Raw genomic sequence first — 24733 nt, forward strand, 5'->3', positions numbered from 1 at the left:
ATTCCAGAGATCAGAATGTACCCTGTATTCTGAGGGCAGAAAAGGTCCACCCCATTCAGAATTCAAATATGGCTTTTAATGGCTATCAGAAGACAGATGAGACAGAATAAGGGAGGGGTGTGTAATATCAGAGTATTATCTAGAAAGCTTTTCCCAAATTCACAATTATTCCCTAATGACCAGGAATTGTAATATGCCCTGGGAGGGGGCAAGAATTGCACTGAGAATAAATATTTAGGAAAAAACTCCCTAGGGAATAAATTTTTTTCAAAGATTTTATTTATTTATTTGACAGAGATCACAAGTTGGCAGGGAGGCAGGCAGAGAGAGAGAGGGAAGCAGGATCCCTGCTGAGTAGAGAGCCTGATGCGGGGCTTGATCCCAGGACCCTGAGATCATGACCTAGGCCAAAGGCAGAGGCCTAACCCACTGAGCCACCCAGGCGCCCCCAGAATGAGTATTCTAATACCACTTCTCCCATCCCTACCTCCTCCTCTACCTGAGAAATACTCGCTCCTAAAACTTGCTTTGTCTGTGGAAATGGGCTTTTTAAATACCACTCGCACACAACCCTTCCAGTAGCTAAAAATAATACTATATATTCTGATTTCCATACTTCCCAGTAAAGACCAAAAGTGGAGATGAAAGGGGTTTGAGAAACCCTAGTTGTAGCGCCTGGGTTGCTACACCGAAACTTGAAGAACAGACCCAATTTTACAGTGAGAAAAGAACAACCACTCTGGGGGAAGCTTGCATGATCTGGGGCCACCAGCTCTCCTCTACTTTCAGAGACCCCCTCCTTTTCTTCCCCTGAATAGTTTCCAGCCATTAGACTAAAAGCCAGGCTCCCAGTCACACTATTTTATGGCTCCTAGCTGGAAATGAGAGGGGCAAAAAGGACGGAAGTAAGTAAGTGAAACCTGGCTGGGTGGCCTTACCCAACGTTGGGATTAAAAAAAGCCTCAAAGATCACTTAGTACTGTTTCCAAAAGACCTTTCCATAAGCTGACAATACTAACTATACCCAGATCTAGCATTTGGTAAATTCACTGTTCTTGAGTATTGCTATCTCTACCAACACTAACACACACACACACACACACACACACACACACACACTTAATGCATATTTAGAGGAAAAGTTCTTTAATTAACAGCTATGATGTAGCAAAAAAAGCACTTTTAGCAAAATAAGCACTTACCTTTATTTTCTTCCGATGTTTTATCTTTGGCACGTTTTTATCAGCAGGTCTTACTATTTTATCTGCTTTAATCCACTCATCATATCTAAAATTAAAAGAAATTCATCTAAGTACACAAAACATCACTTAAGTAACTATGCCATGTTAAAGAGAAACTCATAAATAGAATCGTAACATTTTAGAACAGGAAACATCAACTTCCTGGTTCAACGAATAAAGCTACCAAGGTCCAAAAAGAGAGATGAAGTGATCGGCCCAAGGACATAATGTCGGCTACTGGCTGAACCAAGACCAGAAAGATCTCTTAACATCTAAACTAGCACCCCTTACCCTGTTAACATAACTAAAAGAAACCAAATTTGTACTGTAAAGAAACCACAATTTTTTCTACTTTTTTTTTTTTTTGTCTTACTCTGTTTTGCTTTAAAGCAGCAAGTAGACCATTTTTCCCCCCCTAGACATATCAGGAAGCTAAGGTAATATGCTCCAGTTTTAAATGACATTGTGTTATAAAAGAGCATAATATTGTAACTTACAGACAATGCAAAATCAACAGAAAAAAAAAAACCTTCTCATAAAACAGTAGGAAAGCTTTACTCAGCCAAGTTTTTCAATATTCTGAGATGCTTCCTACATATACACACAGCTAAGAGTCAACAGCTCTGATGGCCTTCCCACTCAATGCCGACAGTCTCTCTGAGTTTCACAGGGTGCAACTTACTCCCGACTGCAATAAATCTATTTGTTTAAAGCAAAAAAGAATGGCAGTTTATTTTTGTAAAAACTCAACTAAAAGGAAGAAACATTAAAAATGAGTTAACCTCCTTTTATGTTCAAAAGTTATATATATTTATTGTGGAAAATGGAAAACTCACTAGCGTTTTTAACTCCAGAACATGAAGAACTGAAAATAAGCTTTTAAATGAAAACGTCCTCATTAGTAGAGGTACTAAATGAAGTAACAGAGGCCCCAAACTAGGCAGTAAATGATCTGGGTCATCATCTGACTGATAAAGCATATTCTTGCTCCGGAGTGGGCCTGGAATGTGTGCCTGTAACAACACCCAGGCAAAGTGCTACTGCGGGTGCAAATACTGGCTTTCCTAAGGCCAAGGGCACACCCCCAGGCAAGGGATTAGGTCTGTATCTGCTGGAAGCTGTTGAGGGCCACAGCGATAATTAGAATGAGGAAGAATGGAATGAGTTCTAGGAAAGTCTTCCTAGAACTTCCCTGCGGCTAGTTATGTGGCCCTGGTCAAGCCATTCTCAACATCAGACTCAAGTGTATTCTGTATCAAATAAGACTGTATTTAAAAAAGAAAAATAAGAAAATAAGACTGCACAGCACATCTAGTTTTCAATAATCAAACACAGTAAGAACTTCGAAAAGTTTTAAAACAAGTATTATTCTACTCAACACATCCCTTTAGGTATTTATACTGGCACGGTAGCACCTACCTAAATATTTATAGTACTTTTAACTTTCCCATGAATACTGAAAATTGCATTATGCTTGAGATGAAAGCTACTTAGTTCCTTCCAAAACTGGAATGAAGGTGGAAAATGAAGAGAAAATATGGTATCTCTGCCCTTCGCAAAGTTGAATGTAAATGTCTAGAAGTGGCTCTTACTTGGATATAGTTATGGAAGTTAATGCTGCGTACTTTGTTTAAAAGAAAACAAAACAAGCTATCTTCTTATGAGATAACTGAAGACAGTTCATGATGGTTACTTATACCTAACATCAGTGTAAACTAAACAAGGATTTATTATTTTTTACTGTTCTTTACTCAAAACTATCTGTTACAGTTAGTTCGTAATATCAGACATTTTTACTATTCAATTTGGGTTTTTGGCATGAATTATATTTCAAATTAGGGCAAAACAGTCGCTTTCAACTTAAGATCATCACCATGATATTCCATACTTGTCAAATACATCAAATAAGCAAAAAAAAAGAAAGAAAGAAAGAAAGAAAGAAAGAAAAAACAAAACAAAAACAAAAACATTTACTGCCTCCGTAGCTAAAATGTTCACATGAGGGAGAAACCTTTATGAGTCACAGAGAATGGATATTCTCTTAGGAACAAGGTAGAAGAAACATACACATCAATAAAATAACAGCTGCTGCTGCCTTAGTACAGGCTGATGCCCACCGCCCAAGCTCCACCAGTGTACATACGCTATCTGGTCACCATTTTCTGAAGAGTCCTATAAGAGGACTGGCTATCAGAAGAACTTAAAGCAGTGACTGTGGAATGTGTAAAGAGCATTGGACCAATCAGAAAAGAAAAAAGACAAATTCTGGAATTAGATGAAAGGAACTATACACACTTCTAAAATACTGGAATAGCAGTATTTAAACACTATGGTCTTACTATCTTGGATGACAGTTTTGTTTTAAAATAATGAATATTCTGTATGGTTTTAAGAGATGCCTTGGAAAATTCTTTAAATATGTCTCCTATTGAAATAATAGGTACACGGTAACTTACAGTCCTATAAATATTAGTTAATATTATTACTCCTGTATTATTTGCCTCTTTCTGTTCTAATTTCTCAGTGTTTTTTGCTTGTTCAGGTATTCCCCTGTTCTGACACTATTCTTTTAGATTTGTTCTTTTCTCGGCCAGACTTATTCTCTATTTTTAATAAAATGTAGTGACACAATATTTTTATTATTATAATTAATAACCTTTAGAACTAGAATATGCCTTAAAAATCTATCAATGAATTCACTTCACAGATTAAGAAAACTCAAACCATGGAAGTAAACTGACTCTGCGAGCAATAGGTTTGCAAAAAAGCACGAGGTAGAGAGTTAGAGAAAAATGGGTAAGGGACTGCCTCTTAAGACATTCTGGTCAACACCAGAATAATGGTAGAGGGCATGGATGGCAGATCCTATCCAGAGTAAGAACAGAGAAAAGAATAGTAGATCAGCAGATAGAGAAGCCACATTAAAAATGCACAACCTGTGATGAGGAAGAACTGAAAACAACGTGAGAATTTTGATTAAGGGAGAGCTTTCAGATTATAAATGCCCTTACCAAATAAAGTTGAGATCACTGACACAAACATTAACCCAGACAAATATTTCAAAACTTAATGAGGTTCTAAATAGCATTTTAGTTGTCTGATTACTCTTAGAAGGAACAAAGATTAGAGAATAAACTGAGAGCTGTTAACTGATCACTGTTTTTTTTTTTATTTTTTTTTGAGATTTTTATTATTTATTTATTTGACAGACAGAGATCACAAGTAGGCAGAGAGGCAGGCAGAGAGAGAGAGAGGAGGAAGCAGGCTCCCTCTGAGCAGAGAGCCCGATGCGGGACTCGATCCCAGGATCCTGGGACCAGGACCTGAGCTGAAGGCAGAGGCTTTAACCCACTGAGCCACCCAGGCGCCTGATCACTGTATTTTAAAAATAATTCTAGTATATGTGCTGCCGAAGCGAGCACTGTATTTTAAAAATAATTAATGTTCCTTCCCTTTATGCAATTACTCAGTGTCATGCAAGTGTTCCATTTTCTTTACAGAGTACTTTCAAAGAACAGAAAGGAGAGACACGTAAGTTCATGTGGGAGAAAAACAAAAACCGGTGCCCAAAACAAAACAAAAACTGCTGCCCAAAACAAAACAATGCTGAAACTTTTCTACAGACACTAACTCATGTACAAGAAAGAGGTAGGCCAATTTAATTTTGACTTTCCTAGTGCCAGGTAATTTAAATAAAGGAGTCAATATTAATGGGTCAAGATCTCTGACTCCCTATCAAATACCAAGAATAAACACTTGAATGAAGGGAATCTAGTTCAGAACTACAAGAAGTTGATGCTGTTCATTCTATATAAACGTTGACTTTTAATACAGTGTATTTTATATTAAAGAGACCATACAATTACTGTGGGCATAGTAAGAAAGTAATCAATGAAGATAGAAAATGAGAAAATTCAGCTCAAATCCAACTATCTTGAATACCATAAAAACCGAAAATTACTGGAAGCGGCGAAGAGCAGAAAACTGCAGCTAAGAAAAAGAAATACCATAAACGAGTTCTCGATTTCTCCTTAGAGTAACATATTGAGTAAGATATCCATTCATGCTTCAAAATACATTCTTAAAGAACATAAGAATCTTAATAACTCAATGCGATACATTTTTTTTTTTTTTAATTTGAAAATGTTTCTAGTCCTTTTTTCACACATCCTCAAATACACAGGCATGCCGTCCTTCGCTGTGACAGTCAGGGACTCTCCAATGTTCTCAATTCTGTTTTAAGTACCACAGAGGGAATCAAGGGCCTATTTTGATGGGGTCTCTCCACCGCACAGGAAGAGCACTGCTTAACAGTTACTTAGGGGAACATGTCCTCAGACTTCAGGGAAACCACTTTTTCTCATTAAATACCTAGATCACTCTTCAAGGTCGGTGGGCCTGTTGCTGTCAGCTGTCATGTTTAGTGGTCACGTAGTCTGAGAACTAGGAGACAATGCAAGCTAAGCAGTGGGCTGACAAACAAAATGACCTGCGGCTTCGGATGCAAGCAATGGGAGAGTGCTGTGAGGGTGTCCGAAGCAGGCAGGCAGTTTGGATTACTGAAAAAAACTGTCCTGCCTTAAATCAGACATTACCTTTAGAAATTATGATCACAAGCCAGTAATTGGCCCTTTTGTGAGAAAAGGAAATATAGTTTGCCAGGGCACAATGAAAAGATTACTAAATTCTTCCATTCAAAAACAAATACTGAGGCACACCTGGGTGGCTGAGCATCTGCCTTTGGCTCAGGTTGTGGTCCTGGGGTCCTGGGACAGAGCCCCCCATTGGCCTCCGTACTCAGCAGGGAGCCTGCTTCTCCCTCTCCCACTACTCCCCCTGCTTGTGTGTGCATGTGAACTCTCTCACTCGCTCTCGCTCTCAAATAAATAAAATCTTTAAAAATAAATAAAAACAAATATTGAAAAACAAATATTACACACTGAATTTAAAAAAATACTAAACAGAAAATTAAGTCTGTTACTAATTAGGCCATACTTTTTCAATGATTAATAAATCTACTGTAATTAAAGGATGAAATCTAGACAAGTATCTCATCTCATCAGATATTTAAAGTATTAAGGAAGATATTTTCAAAGAATGTATATGGCATACCTGAGAATATCTCTACTAACATTCAACTAATGGAACAAACATGAAAGAACAGACTACATGAGCAACTCATTTAACTTACAAACGTCTGCTCCCTGTCCTATATAGAATGAAGGAGCTGGACCAGATGATCCCTAAAGTAAAAAATTATATGAAACTATAGATACATGTATATATACATATATAAAAGTATGCATGAGGGCTTATTCATTCGATAAATACTTCTTAGGTACTATTTATGTGACGGATTCTGCACTAGGCACTGGGTATTCAGGAACGAAAGCAGCACTGCTCCTTCCCACAGGGAGCTTACCGTGTTAACAGAGAAGATAACACCAAGCAGTAATTACAGAAGTAACAATACAAACCTTCTCAACTTCTGAAAGCAGCAGCCACACAGATATTTGAATTTTTTAAATGTGTTGAATTAAAATATTCATACAAAGCTAGAAGGAACCATTCAGAGACCATAACATACTTGCTCTCACCAGAGAAAAACAGAGAAAAACAGCTTTCTGATTTGTTTGGATGTGTTGGCAAATCATCTAAGAAATTACTTGGCAATGATAAAAACGGAAAACAATGTTAGTCAACCAGGTAAGAAACCAAAATGGTTCTGTTGCCCATATCAATTCAGATTTCGGTTCTTCATGACCCAACCAAACCACTTTTCCAAGGAATATTAGCAGCGTGTATTAAGACATACCCCAAAAGACATAACCTTAGAGATTAAAAAAAGTTTACATGCAGAATAAAAATATTTAAAAAATAATTTCATAAGCAAAACCAAGTTGACATATAAAATTATAGCTCACTATTTGAAACATGTATACAAATTACAAAAAATATAAAATCTAAGAGCCAACCATTAATTTAGATAAAACATTGAAATCATCTGTATTTTATTTTATTTTCTGTAACGATTAGACAGACTCATTTAATAACAGCTGAACAATATGTACTTTGTATCTTACCTATCTATATATAAAAAGTTAATGAATGTCATATAACTAAGGTTTTAAAAACCTCACATCTAAAGTGGAAATTCAGGCTATCTTAGCAAGGAAAGAAATTTTTCCCTTCTTAAAGTAAAAAAAATATATAGAAAAAAAAGTATGACACTGTAATGGAAAAAAAGACCAAGTCACATGAAAAGCAGCAACAGCTACCAAATTATAAATTTTATAATCCATTTTATCAATATTTGCTGACTTTATGAATTTTCTATAATAACCTCAATTTACACATATATTTTTAATGAGAGAATATCTAAAGCAAAATTTATAAAAGACCCACTGAACATAAATTTAATGCCTTCTGTCATGTTAAGATATAATGAAATAAAAATAAAGCATTATACTATTGAAAAATAAAATTCTAAGCATGCCATTGACATTTCATATTTCCACTTCATATAGCACTTAATATTAAATCCACATTAAAGACACAGAATGGTGTTCAGCATAATAAAGAATATAACAGAATAAGAATAACTTGGATAGTATAGCATAAACATATTTAATATTTGACACAAGCAGCCCAACAACATGGTATTGTAATTATATCAACTGGTTTTCCTGGAGAGTTTAACTCTGTAAAATGAAACAAAGGTATAGGTCTTTAGGCAGAGGTAATATGTAATGTTAAGAACACATCACAAAGCATTGTACCAGGCTCATTTATAGAGATCACTGCGAATGGTTAACAACTGAGGCATTCACTGTATTTTGTGACACAGATACTGACTTAGAAGTACCTGAAAAGTTTACTTCATTAACATTTGGTAAGTTCAGGGGATTGGTATCTATGCACAGTTAGACAAATATACTGATGAACCTACCTATCTACAAAACCAACAAATGAACAGGTCCACGTTTACGTTCTACATTAAATGTATCTGCCAACCTACAAAAACTACTGAATGGAACAGGTTCAATTTAGTAAACACTCTTATATAAATACAAAGAAAGAAAGCCCATCTGAGTGCAAAAAGAACCAAGTTACTCATCTTTGTTTATGAAGGGAATATTTATATTCACTTGCACTGAAAAACTAGTCAACTCAAAAGTCGTATTTTTAAAGTACAAATTATTATGTTCACTTCAGTCACTATATGTCTCTGTAGGCAGGACTGTCTGATACAAAGCGTCTTCATACTGCACAAGAATTTTTCACATGAGTGGTAACACAGTCCTTTGACTACCAGAGTACTTTTTAATTTTAGTATGTTTTCCATCCTAAAAAGTGAGTAAGCTGGGAGACTGTGACAGAGGGCTGAGGAAGTTGAGAGTTTGGAAAACATGATAGTGAGGTATGAAGAAAAAAAGAACGGGACACAGGAGGAAAAACATGCAAATGGAATTGGAAGTCTTGGTCAAAAAGACTCCCTATCCTCGGAGCGCCTGGGTGACTCAGTGGGTTAAGCCTCTGCCTTCGGCTCAGGTCATGATCTCAGGGTCCTGGGACTGAGCCCCGAGTCGGGCTCTCTGCTCAGCAGGGAGCCTGCTTCCCCCTTTCTCTCTGCCTGCTTCTCTGCCTACTTGTGATCTTTGTCAAATAAATAAATGAAATCTTAGGAAAAAAAAAAAAAAAAGACTCCCTATCCTCTAAAACAAGTTTGTAGATACTCACTTGGAAACCACTGTCAAATCGTCTTCATTTGTAGTTTTTTAACTTCCACACTATAGCAATAATGCAGACAAGTTCCTAGAGTACTTTGCTTTTCTTTCTATCATTACCAGAATAATTATTTTGAAGCACAGGAACAGAACAACTCTATATGTACTCTTCTGTCAACATTCCTAAGTCCAACAGCATACACAATGAAATTAAGGCAAGGATCAGATTACATGGAAGTAAAAGAAAAAAAAAAAGTTAAGGATGTAGAACATTCTGCAGATAGAAGGAACAGAGAAATTAAGCTGAAGTGACATAAAAATTCTTAAAGGGACAAAAGGAGACAGAAGGAAAGTCACAGAGCGGGAGTGTTTCCAATCAGATTCATTCTAGTCTCTCATCCTCAACCCCATTTTGGCTACTAATTAGGAGACGGGCTCTTCATATGACAAAAAAAGATCATAAAGAAGAACTGACTGCCATATTTACATATAAAAATTAACTCAAAATTGGTAAGAAAAACAAAAAACAAAAAACAAAAGACACTGGTATTAGAGCTAAAACAAGAAAATTCTTTAAAGAAAATATGGGGAAATTTTCACTCCCCTGGATTTGGTGGTATTTTCTGCGATACACCACCAAAAGCATGGACAACAAAGAAAAAATAGATATATTTGGATTTTGTCGAATTTTAAAACTATTGTACATCAAGACACTATCAAGAGAGTGAAAAGACAATTCTGCGGGTTCAAAGAACGGGAGACAATATCTGCAAATTATTTATTTGAGGAAGGATTAATAAACAGAACACATGAAGAACTCCTACCACTCAACAACAAAAACAATTCAAAATTGGGCAAAGGGCTTAAACAGACATTTCCCCAAGGAAGACATACAAATAGCCAATAAGGACACGAAAAGATGTCCAACATCACTAGTCATTATAAACATACAAATCAAAACCAATGAGATACCCACTAGGTTGGCTATAATAAATCTTTTTTTAAAAACAGAAATTAATAAAATGTTGGTGAGGACATGGAGAAACCAAAACCCCAATACAATTCTGTTAAGAATGTAAAATGGTGTACCTTTGTGGAAAATAGTTGGGACAGTTCCTCAGAAAGTTAAACAAAGAGTTACCACATATAAAAGCATCAATGGAGAGCCAGGCCACAGCTGTTCCAATCTCCTATCAGTCTCCGTATTCTACAGGTGTCATTTTTATAGACTAGTCCCTTTTATATAGATTTTACCTTCTATTCTACTTCTATTTCATATCCAGGAGGTCCAATTTAGTTCAGTATTTGTTTCCTACTTACCAAATGCAGACACGTACTTTTCTAGATGTGGTAAGGGATATTAATGGAATGAATATGGAATTGGGATTTTTTTTCATGTTTTCAAGTTAAATGCACTTTTGTTTTTGCTTTTTTTTAAGGTTTTATCTATATATTTGAGAGACAGAGAATGAGAGGGGAGAGGTCAGAGGGAGAAGCAGACTCCCCACAGAGTAGGGAGCCCAATGCAGGACTTGATCCTGGGGCTCCAGGATCACCTGAGCTGAAGACAGCCGCTTAACCAACTGAGCCACCCAGGTGCCCCTAAATGCACTTTCGTATTGAAAAATAATGTTGTCCTGATGTAGAAAGCTTGAACAATTTAAAAAAAATTTTTTTTTTTTTATCCATGGTCCTAGGTATAAGCTATATTCCAGAAGGTCAAATCCCTTTGACTCCATAAAAATAATTTGGAAAAATTCAGTATCAGAAAAAAAATGTCTCAAATTAGAACTGGAAAAATAGGAATGGAAAGTGAAAGAAGTTCAGATGGATATCAGAAAGATAAAAGAAGAGCACGACTGTAAAGAAGAAAACACACAAAGACAAGAGGAGGCTGGGCTAAATACCACTGATAAAGCAAGTGGCAAGAGGTCAGGAAGTAAGGATGGTGTTCAGCTAGATGGGGTCACTGGTGACAGGGAGGTGTGATGGGGCAAAAGCCTTAGTGGAGTGGCTTTACACAAAACAACAGGAGAGAAACCAGGTGACAAGTGTAAACTCATAGTTTTGCTGGATGGAAATGAGCAAAGAAATGGCACAGCAAGAAAAGCAGGTAAAGCTCAAGTGAGTTTTGAGATGGGAAAAACCACGGCAGGTCCAGATGTGGATGATTCAAAACAGAGTGAGAAGCTGACAAAAGAGAGAGGGGGAAAAAGGGAGAATTTCTAGGCCCATGTCTCTGATTTAGGAAAGCAGGCATGACAATTAGAAGAACGGCCTGATATAGCAGCACGCTTGTTTTCACGGATGACTAAAGCGGGAGAGACAGAGGATGCGGCAGCAGATGCAGGTAAGGCGGCAGATGTGGAAGTTCACAAAACTCTCCTCTCACTTCAGTTTTTCATGAGGTTATAAAGTAAGGTCACCAACCGAAAGTGAGGATGGGGAAGAGATGCTGGGCATCTGAGGAGATGAGAAACAGTATGAAACAGTCTTCTGAGAAAAGGAGGGAGTGAATGGAAGAGAAACACATCGTGGCCACCCAAAGTTCATACTCATGAATTTAAAAGAAGTCAGCGGGGTTGTTTGCTTTCTCCAGACAGGATCAGCTGCACAGATACAGGCCAGGAGTAAGAGCGTGAGATGTAAGCAGTGTTCCAGTGGTTTTGTCCAGGAAGAACTACAAAGCAACACAAGAGCATGGGGGTCAAAAGAGAGGATGATAAGGAGTGACTGAAGGTAGGCAGCACAAGAGGAGCGCTGAGGGCATCAAGAAGGAGGGTGTTTGTAAATCCTGACGGGGTAATTCACCCCCCCGGACAATCAGTTCCTTAATAGGGACCTCTTCTTTTTATCTTCAGTCCAAGTATAGTATTTTGCACATGACATTGAACTTACGTACGTCAAATAAAGGAATAGACGTTTGTTAAAAAGCAGCTGAATGTTAGCACAAAGTGGGTCTGAACCCATTTATGGAAGCTTTTGACTAGTTCCCCCGACCCCCATTCCCTCAAAGGAGGAGCCAATTTGCTTAGAGAGGTAAGATATTTTTTAAATGAAATACATTTAATTTCAGGTAATGTTTAAGTATAATATATCTTATCTTCAGTTTCTTATAGCTTATAATACGGAGTAGAACTAACTTGTTACTTAGGAGTTCAACAGTTGAAATTTCAGTGTTGCTTTTCCTGTTCTCTTTTAGTTGGGGCTATCTTTTTCACGTAACTGATGAATCTCGGTATTTAAAAAATCTCAAATCAAATTCCCAACCCCTTGATTATGGAAAGCCAAACTAGAAATGGAGAAAAATCAGTCAGCCTCAATACATAACACAATACTGATAGATTTTAATCCCAAGCCAAGCAGTCTAGATAGCCATAATACACTTAGCTGTATCACTAAACGGGATAAACCCAACACCAGCAACAGAGATTACAGCAGTTGAATTTCAAAGTGTAACTTCATTTTCAAAAATCACTCCCACGTTTATGCCATGACTTAGAAACTTGAGAATGAAAGGGATCAGTTAGCTAACAGTACTAAAAACTTCTATAAAATACTAGCATCGCTAAGAGAAAACAAACAAGAATGGCTACTACTAAAAACTACTGAAGTATGATTATAGTTTTTAAAAACATATGAGCTCTGTCTTTTTAAAAGAGGACATACTACAATATTAAAATAGTTGTCTTTCTACTTTTATATACTGACATCTTTCTAGATTGAATGCTATTTTTAGAAGAGTTAAAAACAATTTATAAAAAAGCACTGACTTTTCCCCAAGCCACGTGGCAGCCTAGCCAAATCAACTTGTATCAGACACTTGTTTGATACACGACCACCTCATCTGAAAAATTCTGTAGCAGTATCATACCATTTACAAGCCAGTATGCAGTTTAAGATTCAGAGCTCTGGCTATTTTCCAGAAAACTGGATGCAAGCCTGTAAAAGTGTGTCTTTTTTTTTTTTCCATTGTGGAAGTAAAAAACAAATTGGCTCAAACACTAACCTTTGTGTAGCAAAAATTAACATTTTCAATTGTGAAACAGGGGTACAAATAAAAATATCAATATAACGGTTTACACAGAACTTTAGAAAAAAGGAAAAATGTAGAAATTACCAGAAAACAGTATTTTTCAAACTAAGACAGATACTTTTGTTTTCTTTTAGAAAAATTACTTCACTGGGAAGTGACCTTTCAGATCAAACAAAACTCACATAAATAGCTTCATGTAAAATTTCCTAAATTGCTATGGTAATGACTGCCACTGAAGATAAAACTATTTTCATGAACTTTCGTGCATAAATCTTCATTTCTAATTTCATGTCTCTTAAGTGTAAATTCAAAGATCAAGCTGAAGATCACCGGAATAATAGGAAACTCGTTGTAGAAGTGGTGAGCATTTGTTGCAGTCCCCATTAGATCAGCTTCAGAGGGAAACAGGAGTACTGTTCTACTGACTCAAAGAAAATTAACTGCTAATACACAGAAGTACAGTTTTCTCTATGATGCTGGAGGGTGGAGAGATCCACTCTACAGGTCTTCATCAAGTTGGTTAGTTTTCTTCTTTTGAAAGTTCAGACCATACAAACGCTTGAGGTATGAGGAGTAGATGGCATCCTTCTCAGTAACATAAGCTTGTCTTGTTGAACTAGGTCTCATTTTCTTTTCTATGTTATTAAAAACTTGAAGGCCTCAATTCAAAGTCTTCCCTTACCCTACCCAACCCCCGACCAGTTTCAAAGCTAAAAAACCAACATTCCCTTTCTACCCTCTAAAATTCAAGTGTTCCGAGGAAAAGATAACTCTTGCCTTTAGTCTGTATTTTCTTAACAAACAGAAAGTTGTAGATCTTCTTTGCAGAATAATTTTATGAATGTTTCAATTCTTTCACCTATAAGCCTCCTTTCTGTTTAATGAGATAATAGAAAATAATCAAGCCCTGATAATACTGCAAGTTGGAGAACACCTAAATTCTACCTGCCACAAAATTTAAAGTATTTAATATAAAGGCCACTAGAAAAACTGCCTCATTATATAAGCCAGCAGAATAACTAGGACTGAAGAACTCAAGGAGCGGTAAAAGAGGATGTGGCTCTTACCTATCCTGTGGGCATGACTCAGTAATTATTAATTTTTCCTGATTCAATTTTTTCCTAATTTTAAGCTAACATGGTCAACATTTACAGTTACATCCTAGGCATAAATGGAACTCCCTCTACATTTGTATTAGTAAGATCATTTAGTAAGATCAAAACGATGAAATATCAAAGACTGGGCAAAATATTCCTATAGCAGCGATATCAGATCTCAAGCATCTTCCTTTGAACATGATCTATTTAACAGCCAGTCCTGCAGGTGAGGAAAGTCATGCACCACAGAGGTAGCGTAAGAGCCAACAGAGAAAAGGATAAATTACACATGATGTTGAAACGGATTCCCTGGAAAAGCTTATGTTTCAGGACAACACTTATGATAGCAGCATTCTTAAACTCTAAAACTTTATCTTGCTAGTCAGAAATAATAAAGAATGAGTCCCAAACAAAACTTCTGAACATTTCCTTATGACTTAAATTGTTATTTTCTTCCAAGCTTCAGAATGGATCAGAACTGTACTTTTCTCTAAATAAGAAAGGTAATCAGATTAGCTATGCTTCCTACAGTTTCCTACTGCCACAACAGGATGGCACAAAATGGACTCTGAAGAAACAGAGACTGCACAGTTTTTTTAGGAAACAGCATTTGAGAGTATGTTTTCTTAATAACTCTCCAAATCAGAGAATACAATTTAAATAAAAAGCATGGGAACTATATTCCTCCTTGAAGATACTACGTACACCATGAAACCACCACATAAAACTTCTATGATAAACTGTTCAAGGGCAACAACCCTACCAGAGCACAGGCTGTATTTCAAACGTAATATCAAATATTCCAAAATGCATTAAGTTTTTCTTAAAAGATTCCTAAATGACCAGATCCTAAAACGGGCTTGCCAATTTGGGATAAAATTCAAATACAAAATCTCTCTGGATAAACCAAAGAAAACTTGTGTAAGAAAAGACCTTAAGTCATTGAACACAACCTAAAACCACACCTTAGTCTCGCCTTTCTTCCCCCTAGGGTCGGCAGCAGTCAGAAAGCACACTCTATTTTAGTCAAGCCGACTTGCTTACACGTCCACCATATCGTCTCAAACAGACACAGTTCTGGGGCTTCTGAAGAAGGCTGTCGCGCGAGAGCTGTTAGCGAGGAAACAACGGCCCCCTTAAAATGGCGAAAGCTTCTGAAGAGATTGCAACTTTAAAATCCCTGCCTACTGAAGGAAAGAAATGGGATGACTTAAGATGGCAAAGAAGAGGTTATTGTGGCAATGTAGCTGTAAATGCAAGAGAGCAAGAAGCCTGGTAGTTAACTTGCAGACATCAAGAAGCTCAAAAGTCTTTTAACTTAAAGATTTTTCTGTCATTTCACCAATGTTGCCTCTGTTAATCTACATGTATAACATAAAAATCAACTGTACGGATTTCAGTTTTCTAGACACTAAGAATATCTTCTAAGTATTAAAAACAGTGAGTAGGAAGTCACTACGTGAGGCATTTACATGCTAAAATCTACATTTTTTTTTTAATGGTACTATGACCTCCATTAGAATACTGACAAGTCTGTAATTCGTTAATTCAATTTGAAAATAGAAAATTAATTTATACGTGTTTTTAGGTAGTAATCACTAGCTAAAACTCAAGTTACCTCACATTCCATCCGCAGTAATGCACCAAGTAAAGGACCTCTCCACCTTCGACATCAGAATCTTTAATACTAGCTTCATACATTTTTTGATTTTTCCCTCGTCCATACCGCACTTGGACTTTCATGCCTGGTGGATAGCATTCAAACTCCTCTTCCTCGTTGTTGTCATCATCCTCTTCATCCTCTTCCTCCTCCTCCTCCTCCTCTTCTGCTTCTTCATCATCTTCATCTTCCTCTTTATTCGTTTCATCTCTTGAAAGGTTTAAAAAATTGCAGTTAATAAAAGACACCTCACAAGCTTTTCAGTTCCAAACCACATAAAATGATAAAAATCGTGGCTGTGACTGCTCCGGGAACAGCAGGTTCCATGTGTATGAAATTCTGAGTTTCAACGTAACGTTAAAAACTAAAACTGTTTAAGATGACCATGGTTACAGAAGGATACATGTAGAGAAAATGAAGATTGAAAAATGCATTAAAAGAAAATTTCCAACAGCCAGAAGAACAGAAGTTGTATAAGAAACTAGTAAGGTCGACTATAACAACTTTTTCATGTTTTATTTTAAAAATGTTTTATACAAAAGTATTGACAAAAACAAAAATCATTACACCCCATAGCCATTTCAGACTAAAAATTATTTTCTATTCGAGTATTTCCAGCCTCAGGATGTTTAAAACAAAAACTTTTACTAGCCAACAGCTAGTCTTACTGAGTTCAAAAGGTGCTCCAAACAAAATTTCAAAAATTATGCTAGCTGAATTATTTTACCTTTCACAGGAATATTTGACTAATTTCACATCAATATCACATCAAGTTTTTTCTTTCTAGTCTTCTAACTTTGCTACAATTTCTGCTTTCTTTACTGTATATTTACTGAAAGTCTTCTACCAATTCTTTCAACTTTGAAGTTCCAATGAAATATGTATATGAGGCCAACTCCAAGTAATACGAAACTAGAAGTCAAATCATTCTAGAAGCAGCACTGCAACCATTTCAATCTTCTCAATATTGTGCACTTTTAAAAACAGAGCATTTGCATTCAGCCACAAATCTGTATTAAAGTTGGAGAAAATCTTAAATTATAAATCTTTCCAAACACTAGATTTATTTTTTTAAAACTTTTTTAAAAAACTATGAAATTCAACTATATTTAGTTCTAAGTTTTTATCTGCTATACAGTATAAAAACTGTCTATACTTTTTACAACAATTTGTCTCTCAAAAAGAAACCATCACTTAAGAGCTGACAAAGATCATAAAACAGAACTACAAGACAGCTAAAAGTAATTATGCTTTAAAAGTTGATGAATATAATATTTACATAAGAAGCTTTCTCCACTGATAACTTGTGTTTTATATTCTTCTATGCAAACTTCTTAGCAATAACATACTTTATTATCACTCCTGATCATGCAGTTATAGAAGCAACAAGAATAATCTATAGTAATACAAGCAACACTATAAAGAATTTTTATTCTCCTACCTCTTTCCTTCTACATAGTGAGGGAGGAGGGATGAGGGAAACCTAGCAGTCTTGTGAAATTGTCTAAATTTACAAAAGTTAACAAATGCAACAATTTTCTCTGAAATACATCATAAAGTCTATAGAATCTCAAGAATTATTTCTATTTTTAAAGACTCATTCATATTCAAATGAATAGGTACTTAAAAATTAAGACCTAAACAAAACCAGCTATAATCTGAGATTAAAAAAATAGGAACTCTATTATTAAAAATACATTAACATGTCTAGAATGAAGAAATAATTACTAGCAAGGCTAAAATATCTAGAAAATTACTAGAAAGGGTATTATAGATGATACACTATTATTAACAATTTTAAATAAATAAATGTTAATATATAAAAGTTAAAATGCTAAAGACATTTTTGGGGGAAGAATATTACTTGCTTAAATCATAAGCTTGTATCTCTGCATATCAGGGAGAAAAGGAAGTGTATTCTAGTGGCCACAACAAAAGAAGAAATTTACTATGCACTGAAGAGATTTACCATGTACCTCAGAATCATCATATATTGGGAAAAGAGAGATGCAGAATAAAACATCTAAGATTTTTTAAATGGCAACAAATTCTAAACTAGGTCTTATACAGTGCACTGAGCACAACTGTAAAATGCCAGTAATACCAAGCACAGTTCTACTTTAAGTGGCAGCCAGGGCAATCTTTATTTCAATCTGGAATAAAACCCTAACACTGTAATAATAAAGCAATCAAAAATTAAAAATAAAAATTTTGCATCGAATATCAAACTCAAAAACAAACCAAATGAAAAACACTTAAGTAATATACTAAAGTATAAAAAAACAAACACCACAATTACTATCAGCCAAATAAAATACCCTACTCCCTCCTCTAATAATTCAGTGGCAAAAAGCAGAGGTAAATGCACTAAACGAGATAGAACACAGAGCAAAGATATCCTTTGAAAGTATAAAATGTAAACAGCATACAGATTTCAGAAATTCAATTTATATATATACCTCACTCACACCCAATGCATGCGCTGCACCTGTGCATGTGCATGAGCGTACACAACACACATGTGCGCACACTTTTGTTACTTATCATTTAAAGAACTGTATTTTGAGAAACCAAATGTGTAAGTATTTTTCATCTGAATTCACAAAGAAATACCAAATTTTCCCATTTTGATGTCACACTCCTCACAATGGAATAAATTTTTTTAAACCTATAATTTATTAATACCTACTATGGGGCCAGCCACTGAACCAGGCATTTTACCTGAATTAACTTACTTAATCTCCTACACCTAGGGTATGAGAGGAGGACATGGAAAGTTCCTGGTAGTAGCTAATTACTTAGAGAAAGTTTACATGCTAGAGAAATACATATGATTCTTTATCACTGTAAAATTTTTCTGTTGTACTCATCTAATAAAATTCAGAAATCAATCTTGGACATTCCCAACACATAACACTTCTGAAGAACAGCTACCAAATTAGGGCAGTCACGGCAGGAAAATTCCAGTTTGTGGTATGATACATTTGTAAGTATATATAGTAAATTAAAAAGCTATATAGTTAAGTAATTTTTTAGAACCTACAATATATAGTTTACACTATAAAATCAACTGAAACACCAACTTGAAAAATTAATTATTAGTAACAAAAAGAAAATACAGGCTTATCACAGCGCCTCCCACACAGTAGATATTCCAGAAATATACGCAGATATAAAAATCAGATTTTTAGGCAAAAAGCTGAATCCTTACTAAGTTTCTTAAGAGTTGAAATAATCTCCAGTAGCAGCTGGGAGTACTTCAAATACACACATGCACACGGGACTACAACAAAGTGTAATGAGAAAACACTTATACTATATTCTTCTAAACCCAGGTTTTTCCTTCCATGTTTATCTACATGCCACAGCCAGAATTTCAGAGGACACTAAAATGATCAAGAGATTTTAGGCAAAAAGCTAGGTACTTACTAAGTTTCTTAACAGCGGAGATAATCTCCAATAACAGAAAGGAGTACTTGATATACACATCTGTACACAAAAATATATAACAAAGTATACTAAACAAACACCTCTCACTATATTAAGGAAGCATATTTTGCTTCCCTTCCCTGCTTGTCTGCATGCTGTAGCCAAATTTCAGAAAAATACTAAAATGATCAAAAACATTTGGTTGTACTTATTTAAATCAGCCATTAACAATGGAGATGTTTAGGTTGTTTAAACCTCAGAAATAAAGACCAGATCCCAAGATCACCTACAAAAATCCAGGGGTCCACTGGCAGTGCATAAATTACATTTCTAAATAAGTAAGTTCATCATTCCAAACTGACCAAAACAAGTAATTGCTACTGACACAATAAACACAATATAACAATTTTTGGCCTTTTGAAAACTAATTATTAGCACTTTTCCATTCTTATTTTTTGCTTAAGGAATTAGTACAACTTAAAATCTAGAGCCAACATTCCATCTACAAAACATAACAGAAAGCCATCTTCCCAAATTTATATGATCTGGTTATTCAGCAAAGCTTAATGTAGAAAGAAGTACTTTTTCTCTAGCTCAAAATTTCATATATTTCCATGATGAGAGCAAGAAGAATGGATCAAAAATATGAACTTTTGCTACAAAGTCGCATTAGCAGGGTCTCTGAAGGAGGCACATGGAACTCACATAATAAATGCAAACCACTCAAAAATCCTGTATTTTGTCAAATTTAGATTCAAACATACACATACAAAAATAAAGAGCAAATTGCTAGAATTCATTCAGCCAAAATGCATCTTAACCAAAAACAAATTTCTTACCCAGATTTTGCTTTTTCTTCTTCAGCTTCTACCTTTATGCTGAGGGATTCATCCACCCCAGTTGTCTCCTCGTCTTTATCCTCCAGATTTTCACTTTCTTCTGTTTTTTTCATGTTAACTTCTTTTTCCTGATCAGACTGTGTAGGTATAGAGTCTAATAAATTCTTTTTACTTCCCTAGAAAAAGATCAGAGGAACTAAACCAACAAAAGTATAAACTGTCACCCTCATTTCATGTTCTAATTGTTAGCAAAAGGAGGTACCAACCAATACTAATATTGAGAAAAGTAGTAGTAATTTTAAGAAACTCCTGCCATTCCTAAAACACTAAGCAAAAATAACAGCTAATATTAAATATAAAAATAGCACTTAATGAAAAAAACGCACAAAAAATAAAGTATAACATTTTACGAAAAATTAGCTATGAAAACTTTATAGACGAGGTAGAAAATATACCAAAGAAGGTACAGCACCATTAACAGTATCTGATTTACCAGAGAGGGTTTAATATTTTCCTTTCTTTCAATATCATCATCAGTAGGTTTTTCTTCTTTTGGTATTATATTCTCCTCCTCTTCAATCTTTATTTCTTTGATTTCTGGTTCAATTTCTTCCTTAACTTTAATTTCTTTTACATTTTCACACTCCTTACATGGCTTGTTAACAACTTTCTCTGGTAATGCCATCTGAAATTCAATATTGGCCGACCTACAGTACTCCTCAAAACCATATAAGTATCTGGAAACATGAAGAGAAATTACATTTGGGAAAACATTTCAAAATACTGCTGTAGAGTTATGGTTTTTAAAATGTGTTCATTTCTTTTAAGTCCTCAGATACTGAGCCATATTATTATTCCTGTTTATTCTAGTTCAGTTCTTCCCAATCTCTTTAACCCAGAGAGAAACATTTTTCGAAGGAAAAAAGTCACTAAAAAAACTACACTATGGTGCCTGGGTAGTGCTGTCAATTGAGCACCCGACTCTTGGTTTTGGCTCAGGTCTTGGCCTCAGGGTCCTGAGATCGAGCCTCATCAGTGCAGTCTTCCTAAGACTCTTTCTTCCTCTCCCTCTGCCCAGCCCTCTCCCTCTCTCTCAAATAAATAAATCTTAAAGAAAAAAACCTACACTAAAAGTGAAAAGACAGAAGGTTAAGGATAGTAACTGTAACAACAGTAGTTATTAAAGGTATGAGTAGCCCTCTGTTGAGCACTTCTGCATGCCGTTCACTAGGCCTCTGCATTCACATGAAATTTCATGTAATCATCAGAGTAGTCCAACGAGGCAAGGACTAACATCCCATCTTACAAAAGAGGAAACTAAAGCTTAGGAGAACAAAGAAATGGTCCTAGAGGCACAAAAGCTAGTAACTGGAAGAACCAGGATTCAACCCTCAACTGTTTAACACTCTGGCATTTTAACCTCTACATACTACTTTCCGAATTTACTTGGCCACAAAAACTCTCTTCACAGAATATCTCAGAGATGTAGTATTCGTAGAGTACACTGTAGAAAATGCTATTATAGAGGGATCAGTCTAGTAAAAATTACTGATTTCTTCTTAGAAGAAATAATTAGTCAGTTATACAGTAAATTCTAACCTGCTCTCTAGGTAAAGTATTAAATGTAGGTTTATTAAGTACACTAACTTTTTTTTTAATTTTTAATTTTTTATTAACATATCACAGCACTCACCATAGCACATACCTTCCCCAATGTCCGTAACCCAACCACCCTCTCCCTACCCCCTCCCCCAGCAACCCTCAGTTTGTTTTGTGAGATTAAGAGAGCACTGACTTACTTTTTATAAGCACATTTAACGTTGTATCCTGCAGCTGAATTTAAGACAGGGATTCCAAGATCTTGGTAGACTTGTTTCCAAACAGCTCCACTTTCAATCTAACAAAGTAAAATGAAAACTCCCAAATTAAAAGGCTGGAATATAATAAAAGTTTTATTAATGCAGCATATATATGGTTACATGTGTTGGTTCTGGTCTCAAAGGAATGAAAATAACCTAATAAATTCTAAATGAAAAACTTGGTTTACAACAATGTTTTAAAGTTTTAGTATTCTAATAAATCTTAGAATTACAAATGTTGACATATTAGGCCCTTTCATTTTTAAATTAGCCCTGACATAGTACAAAAGAAAATATTCAGGTTTCTAAATCAAAATTTGTAATGAAGAGCTGCAGATAAAATTCTTTAAGTAAAGTATTAGTTCCCATAAAACTTACAAGCTTAATAAATCAAAGCAGTTCTAAGGAACTTAATAAAATATTTTATTATACAAAATCCTTTTTTCCCCCAGAATAATCTTAATTGAAGGGACACCACACATCATGGCAACCTTAAGATAATTTCTTTGGTTCAACGAAGATTTTTTCTGCATGTTTCTACATATACATATGCATTATGTACGTGTATGTGTGTATGTGTGCATCAGACAGAATGGAAGAGATTAAGGATATAAAGAATATTAACTCTCAAGGACCTTACAGTCTAGTGGAAAAGAGACAGAGGACGAACTTCTATCAATATGGTTGTGCTGTGACTCAGACATACACAGGTGGTTTATTAAAGTTTGACAAACTTAACAATAAATCAGAAAGCTCATTTGAAAGAATCTTTAGTTAAATTTAAATTTGGTCTAAGGAAGCTACCTGGTTCTAACCTGTGCTTTCCATTTTCTTCTCCTTCTACTCTTAAGTTTTTATTAGTATATAATTTTAAGTAATTTTTAGACAAGAAAACATGTTGTATGAAAAACATGTTTCATTTCTAACTGTAATACTTACATTATCAAATCCTCCAAGCTTGTGTACAAGTCTGAATAACTTAAAGAGATTCAAATTTCGATATCCAAGTACGGGCCGTTTGTTAATAGGTGTGCCTATTAAAGAAAATACAAAATATATTATAACCATGCTACATTTTTTATTTAAAATTACAAGATTCAGTATTCACAAATATACGTGAATATTCACAAATATTCACAAATATTCATCACTGAATATTTGAATACATATAGTGCAAAGTGTATATATGAAAAAACAAATCCCTTAATCAAAATATGATGTCTACTACTTAAGCCCATTTCATTTAAAAAAATTTCTCAAACCAGATTTTGGAAACCTTATATGATTTCATTCCATTTTCATTTCCTTGATGAGCAAAAGAATAAACAGTCGATAAAGCAAAATAAAATACCAACGAAACAAATTTTTTTTAAATCAAGGAAACAAGGTTTAGTAGAACTGAAGAAAGGGATAAGATAATTAACAGGCAACAGCTTCACAATGAGGGTGATTTTCATGATACTTTCTTTGTATGTTATTAATTGGTTCCTAGTCTAAACAATGATTCCAGCATGAAACTATATAGTTTTGTTTCTTTCTAAAGATATTTATTTATTTATTTATTTATTTGAGAGAGAGTGCACGGGATAAGAGGGGTCAGGGGCAGAGGGAGAGAGGCACTCTCCCCGCTGAGCGCAGAGCCCAACACGGGGCTGGATCTCACAACTCATGAGATCAAGACTTGAGCTGAAACCAGGAGTCGGACACTCAGTTGACGGAGCCACTTAGTTTTGTTTCTTTCTAATGTGGACCATGCAAGGCAAGGACACTAAAACTACCAAACCATTAGAAAGTGGTAGAGGAAATAATGGGATGGAAACATAACCGTGGCCCTTTCAAAACAACCTATGACTCGGATGGTCATATTTTATCACTCTTTCTAATATTAACTTTTAAAATTTTCTTCACTTTTTTATTTATCTTACACAAAAGCCTAGGAAATTGCTTACACTCTTAGGGCAAGCCTCCTTTCACACAAGGAAATAACATGAAAGCAAAGACATTTCCTATCAAACAATAAAAAGATACGTACACTACAGTGGCCACTATCACTTATGAGAGCAAAAGACAGAGTCAGCTTCTACTTATCAGCATTACAAATGAGGATTCAAAAAACATTAATTCCCATCCTGCAAGAAAATTAATTCCCAGAATACGGTGGCACTTCTAAATATTATTCATTTTGTCCTCCTCAAGCTAAAAAGTTTTCTGCTTCTCCTCACTTCCCTTTCTAGCATCTTCCCAGGAAAGGAGACACTATATTCTAAACAGCAGAAAAGCAGCACGGTAACAGGGGCACGGTGACCAGCGGGCTAGGTCAGGACCAGAAATTAAAGGTTAGCACCCACACCACTTTTCCTCAATCCTTGCATTTCCTTAACAACATTAGGCTGATTCAAACAGCTAAACCAAGGCTTACCTTGAGACTCTGTAACTTTTCTCTACATCTAACTCTTTGGATGGTTTAATTCTCTGCTTAGTTCTGTGTGGCTGGGTCACAAGAACACTTATGGCCCATCTTAGATTATGATGTCTCCCTCCCTCCCTCACATGAACCCATACAGACAGATCCTAATTATATCAAACAGTGATTCTGGAGAGGGAGGCTTTTAACTGAAAGCACCTATGTAGGTGCAAATAAAATGGTACTATGATTCCCATTCTGCTACTGCTCCCTAGTACTAAGAGTTCTTCGGGGACCCATGGATGGTGGGCCAGATAGCCAGGACAGAATTCAGGCCATATGGGTCCATGGCCATAATATGCATCAAAATACTATCAAAGTCCTCATTCCATTTACTGTATGACAGGGACTACGCTAGGTGCTGGTAATGCTGCCAATGAA

General features: G+C 35.5%; 1 protein-coding gene across 5 annotated transcripts in view; it reads right to left on the reverse strand.

Annotated features, from left to right (window-relative positions):
- Positions 1 to 24733, reverse strand: part of ARID4B (AT-rich interaction domain 4B) — a 142236-nt gene that overhangs the window by 25044 nt on the left and 92459 nt on the right. For 3 of the 5 annotated variants that reach the window (XR_013967918.1, XM_080822832.1, XM_080822831.1), the window contains exons 13-18: positions 22828 to 22922; positions 21829 to 21926; positions 20523 to 20766; positions 20030 to 20205; positions 15720 to 15971; positions 1203 to 1287 (exon numbers count right to left, since the gene is read on the reverse strand). Coding sequence is in view for 4 of the 5 variants with exons in the window: in XM_080822832.1 (XP_080678958.1) it covers positions 1203 to 1287; positions 15720 to 15971; positions 20030 to 20205; positions 20523 to 20766; positions 21829 to 21926; positions 22828 to 22922 (950 nt within the window). In the remaining variant the exon portion in view is untranslated. The remainder of the gene's footprint in view (positions 1 to 1202; positions 1288 to 15719; positions 15972 to 20029; positions 20206 to 20522; positions 20767 to 21828; positions 21927 to 22827; positions 22923 to 24733) is intronic. The other 2 variants (XM_080822833.1, XM_080822834.1) reach the window with 2 other exon arrangements.

This window comes from Martes martes, assembly GCF_963455335.1.
Source record: "Martes martes genome assembly, chromosome: 14".
Classification (NCBI taxonomy): Eukaryota; Metazoa; Chordata; class Mammalia; order Carnivora; family Mustelidae; genus Martes; species Martes martes.